This window comes from Vigna unguiculata, chromosome 1 (genome assembly GCF_004118075.2).
Source record: "Vigna unguiculata cultivar IT97K-499-35 chromosome 1, ASM411807v1, whole genome shotgun sequence".
In the NCBI taxonomy this organism is placed as follows: Eukaryota; Viridiplantae; Streptophyta; class Magnoliopsida; order Fabales; family Fabaceae; genus Vigna; species Vigna unguiculata.
In genome coordinates this window covers 35480976-35486828 of record NC_040279.1, presented here as the reverse complement: position 1 = coordinate 35486828, position 5853 = coordinate 35480976, and the positions used below count along the sequence as shown (strand labels likewise).

Here is a 5853-nt window from a genome sequence, read left to right as displayed (position 1 = left end):
TAGACCAGCACGGTTTTTAAAAATATATTTTTTCATATCATATATTATTTATATATTTACTTAAATGATACAGTTTAATGTTAATAATTAAAATTCATTTTCCAGAAAATAAAACTATTAATTTTACTTTGACCCATTATTAAAGAAAAATAACTTAGAATTCAGTTCCAAAAAGCTCATTAAAGTAGTTTTACTATATTTGATTCTACATATTCAAAATATTTCAAATTTTTAAGCTACACCACACATTTTCTTTCCTTTTGAAATCATATAAAATCTTTATTTTATCCAATAAAGTGATGTCATCTCAATATTGTATAAAATTTATGGAAAAATAATTTTTTGAACCCAGACATTACAAAAAATTATGTCATGCATATTCCGTTAGAAATAAAGTAATACTTTTTTATTTAAATAGGTAATTTGTAAAAGTTTGTAAAAAAAAAAAAAACTTCGTTAAGGTATTATTTTTCATTCCTTTAATAGCTGAAAATTTTAAAATAATTAATAACTGACTTACGAGAATGTTATAATATAATATAATACATGTGTTTTTAAATTACATGTGTTCTTTTGTTGCTTGAAAAAACCGTTTAAGGTCAATATAACATTTCTCTTGAGTCATGTTCACTGTATCGAAAGTTTGGCAAACTTGAAACTAATACAGAGGAATAGCGTGTTTGTATTTGCCTTCACGTTTGAGGCATGTGTGATGTTCCAATGCGCCATTTTTTTGTACACCGGCTTCTATTATTCGGTGCAAGTGCCAAACTACGTACTTTTTTCCATAGAATTCTATTTTCTTACTCAATGGAAGCATGCACGCGTGTACAAGAAGCAGAGAAAAACAGAACTTTTGAAAAAAAATGTATCTTAAATGTACTTTCCATCTCATGCATGCAGTGTTTTTCCCGCAACCCCATCATATAAAAAACTCAAAAAAAGTTCCCTTTACTTCCAGCATCAAACAAACTTCATGAATCAACAAGAACAAGCGCAAGAACATGATGGGAAAATGTCGCAGAAGGTCTCTTATGGAATTCCCCATCCTCCTCGTACACATCTTATGCCTCCTTTTGTTCCCACAGCCTCTACTCTCTGGACACAACTATTTTGTTCGTCAGCCAGCTGGTCAACTCATCATCACACCACATCAACGCTCCCATTCTGATCCGCAACAGGTTCGTAATAAGTTATGGACGCTATGAATTTAAATGTCGGTCTAAATTCCAGATTCGTTAGAAATGAAAAATCAGAGTATAATATAAAGATAAAGATTCATAAATTCATTGTCTTAAGATTTTGGATTGAGAATGATATCAATACCTGATTGGACTCTGGTTTGGTATCATATATACTTACTGAAACCTCTTCCTGGTCTGTAAACCTAACAAGTTATCATAACTGTGTATTTTTGTTGGGTTGAGTTAGAACGAGAAATCTGATACAGATTAATGTTTATGTTTGCAATTTGGTTAGGTGCACATTTCATTGGTGGGGAAAGAGAAGATGAGGGTGTCGTGGATAACGGAAGAGAAGCACGCAGAATCTGTGGTGGAGTACGGAACAGAGTCAGGGGAATATAGCGAGAAATCGACGGGGAGCATACCTCGTACCGATATTTTTTGTATAATTCCGGCAAGATTCACAACGTTGTTATTGGTCCTTTGAAACCAGGCACCACTTACTTCTACAGGTGTGGAGGGTCGGGTCCAGAGTTTTCTCTCAAGACACCTCCACCCAACTTCCCTCTTGAATTTGTCGTCGTTGGTAAGTCATTTTCGTCGATATTAAAGTCTTTTTTGCTTCACCATTTGGTTTGCTTCTGTCTGGGTTCTACTTTGTCATAAACTATATTATATATGGTTTCATAGTTGGGTCGATTTTCACGTTAATGCGAGTGAGTGAGTTGATGTGTTCTTGAAGGCAACGCAAAGATGGTGTGGGATAGGAATATAAGGATATGGAATCTTTTGAGGATTGAAGAGTGGCGCAAGTGTACACCACTTGTTTGACAGTTCCCTAACTTACCTAGAAAAAAGTCAATACCCACACAACTTCTTTTAGAATATTCCTTACAAAACTTTAGAAAAAGATGAACTTTTTTAATATTTCTATTATGATAGATAAGATATTAATTAAGGTTTCTTTATCATAAAATATTTTCTTTTTCTATTGGGCTCTGGGTTCAATTTTAATATACAGAAATAGAAAATAAAATTTGGGCCTAGGTACGAAATAGGCCGGAAAATAAAATATTCATAACAAAATGCTAAAAAACCAAAACAACACTTAACCTATTTATTATATAATTTTAATTTTAATTTTTGTAAAGACTGTAAGCATCAGTGCTTATATAAGCAACAGATGGTTAATTAGCTCGGATTAGGAGAAGTATCTAATGAGATGTCTTAATAAACCAGTGTTAATAGTGATGCAGTTGCCCTAGTTCCATTACACGTCTCTCTTGTTTTTATCACAAAACAACATGAATCGTGAATCGTATGAATCACTTATATCTGTCGTTTTAACATTTGTATAACATGTGGAAGCAAGAGATGTGTATGGATAATGTTTTCCTTAAACATATGCAGGGGACTTAGGACAAACAGAATGGACTGCATCAACCTTGAAACATGTCGAAAGCAGGGAGTACGACGTTGCGTTGTTACCAGGAGATCTATCCTACGCAGACTCCCAACAACCCCTGTGGGACTCCTTTGGTCGTTTGGTGGAACCCTATGCCAGTAAAAGGCCATGGATGGTTACTGAAGGCAACCACGAGATCGAGATTTTCCCCATTATTTACCCACAACCCTTCCAAGCCTACAATGCTCGTTGGCCTATGCCCTTCCAACACAGTGCTTCCACCTCAAACCTCTATTACTCCTTCCAGCTAGTTGCTACCCATGTCATCATGCTAGGTTCCTACACTGACTTTCACGCCCAATCACAACAATACAACTGGCTCCAATCTGATCTCGCCAACATCGATAGGGTCAAAACCCCTTGGGTCATTGTGTTGTTGCATGCACCTTGGTATAACACGAATGAGGCACACCAAGGTGAAGGTGAATCCATGAGACAAGCCATGGAACATTTGCTTTATGATGCTCGTGTTGACTTGGTTTTTGCTGGTCATGTTCATGCCTATGAACGCTTCGTACGTCACACTTCGATTGCTTTTTTAACTTAATATATTCGGTTAATGTTTTGTTTTTACTAACTAGTTAAATTCATTGCAGACTCGAATTTACGATAACAAGTTTGATTCATGTGGACCCATGTACGTGACCATTGGAGACGGAGGAAATCGAGAGGGGCTTGCGTTAATGTGAGATATACTTATGTTTTAATTTACAATTTTCTTTTTTTTTCTTTCATAGATTTATATTATTGTATTGTATACCTATTGTTGATGACAGGTTTAAGAACCCACCAAGCCCGCTCTCGTTGTACCGAGAACCAAGCTTCGGACATGGAAGGTTGAGAATAGTAAATGAAACACATGCACACTGGTCGTGGCACCGAAACAACGACACTGATGCAGTTGTTGCTGATGGCGTTTGGATAGAGAGTTTAAGCAGCTCCAAAGCATGTTCCAAACAAGATGCTCCCAACGAAGAGCTATAGAATTTACTGGGAGAGGTAATTTTTCCTATTGCACGTGACTATAATGTTGTTGTGTTTAAGCTCAATGCACGATTCAAATATACGCCATACGAACCCTATTATGAAAAATTTTGAAAATTATTCATCAGGGGTTTCAATGCGAGTTTTTAAAATTATATTGGAGTGGAGGCGTCTATTTTGACCAATACTGGTTTAGTAAGAAAAAGTTCATAGTGCAATAGCAGAAACTGAAATACAATGCAGAAGATAATTTGGCGAAGAAAAATATTAAACTACAGTGCTACTAGTTTTTTACATTTCAATTTGAAAAGGGACCCCTCAAATTCCGAACGTGGGTGGACCTAGCAATTTCCATTTTTAATGAACACAAAAGCAAAGCCACCAAAACATGACTTATTCAACCGTTCCAGTGTCGTCATAATAATAGATAGATTTTTTACACACGCTCATCCATTCCTATCACCAGCGGTCCACCACGGACGGTCCTGATCAACTCATTCAAATCACATCATCCAATCAACGGCGCAGATTAAATCCTCCGTAGCTTCTCGCCTTTGATCACCGGATTCGCCCGGGCTATCTCCTCTCGCCCCACCGCCTTGAAATCGAAGCCACACGCGTGTTTCTCGGGGTACCTGTGGGTCCCACAGAACGTGGTTCCACACCTGCACTTGAACCCGGTCAACCCACGCGCTTCCGACACGCGCCGCACCGGTTCGCCTGAAGCGGTGCGCACGCGTCCGGCGCGGTCACCACCGCCGGTTGAGGGAGGGATTCAACCGGCGCAGGCGAGGAAACCACAGCGGTGGCGGAGGCGACGGTTGCTGTTGCTGCGGAGGAGGATGATGACAGAGCGGTTTCGATGGTGGATTTGGTTTTGGCTTGTTCTTCTTCCTTGAGTCGGATGTCTCTGTAGCATTTAGAACAAAGATTCATGGTGGCGGGGCTACCGAAGAAGCCGCAGTTGTTGGCGCAGAGTCTGTGACCCTCGGGAGCCTGGCATCGGTGTTCTTCCGCCATGTCTGGATCTGTGAGAAAAAAATCTACAACGATGCACAATATTTGAATGATGGGATTGATGATTCGGCGAAAATTGGAGGAATACTTGAAAAAGAGATGAATCTGGCGTTTGGAATTATTGCGTATAAATAGAGAAATAACAGATTGGAAATTGAAGAAAGGAGTGCCGAAAATAGGGGATTTTAGTTTTGTACAACGAAAGTTACAAGAAAACAATTCTTTTATTTTAAATTGTTGAAAAGAAGATAGAAAAATAAAGGGTTGTTGATATGGGAGAAGAAGAAGAGAGAGTTAATACCTGATTTATAAGGAGTGATTGTGGGTTGGGGAAGAAGAAGACGAAGAAGAAGATAAGAACGAAAGTGGGTAAAGGAAAGAGGAAAGACGAAAGAATCTTAACGGAGAATGATTAACAGAGTCGGAACTGTGAAAGGATATTAAAGAAAGAAAAAGAGGAAGCCACCGCGAAAGGAGACAAATTAGTGTTAATCATTTTCAAGTGCTCCTTCTAAAAGGATATTAGTTATTAATTATTAATTATTAATTAATTAATTAATGGAGCGGAAGAAAGTTATGTCGTGGAGATTTGGGAGGAGAAAATTATGCATTATGGTTAATTAGATTTGTGATAAATTGCTTTTCGCTAACGTGAGAATGAAAAAAGAGACAGCCTGGCTTTAACGGCAGTGTTGTGGTGGAGAAGAAGGCAACCGGCACATAAAGTTCAACGAACCTCGCCACATATTTAGAGACAAATGTTCAGATTATAAATAAATAATAATTAGGTCGCTAATTATGAGTCAAATTAATTATTTATGGACGCGGAAATGCATTAATTCAAAGAGAAAAATGTGTTTAATTGAAAACGCGGTAGAAAGATAAAAAAATAAAAAATTGGGTGTGATTTAAAAGCGTGTTTGGTGAGAATCGCTAGACTTGGTTGTATTGTATTGTATAGTTAGACTCAGATTAGACCCATCCCAGTTTATTTTAAAATAAGTAATAATAATAATGAAAAAAAGAATAAGCTTATCTCATAAATTAACCAACGTGCCGAATTCATTTTTCGGCAAAAAAAAGAAAAGATATTAAGCAACGTGCCTGTCTTCTGCATTGTAAATGACCACGCAGCCGTATGTGCAGTCACACAGGCTGTAACACAAGTCTTAATTTACTTTTTTACATAATTAATACTAATAT

General features: G+C 37.3%; 1 protein-coding gene and 1 pseudogene across 1 annotated transcript; one reads left to right on the top strand and one right to left on the bottom strand.

The window, feature by feature from the left end:
* The first annotated feature begins 669 nt into the window (after nt 1-669).
* On the top strand, nt 670-4005 carry LOC114185212 (purple acid phosphatase 22-like). Its single transcript, XM_028072815.1, is given in 6 exon segments — nt 670-1181; nt 1480-1594; nt 1597-1770; nt 2595-3163; nt 3246-3334; nt 3426-4005. Coding segments are annotated over 6 exon segments (1332 nt in total). The 5' UTR covers nt 670-1004; the 3' UTR covers nt 3634-4005.
* On the bottom strand, nt 3867-5104 carry LOC114185215 (annotated as a pseudogene).
* Nucleotides 5105-5853: the final 749 nt, after the last annotated feature.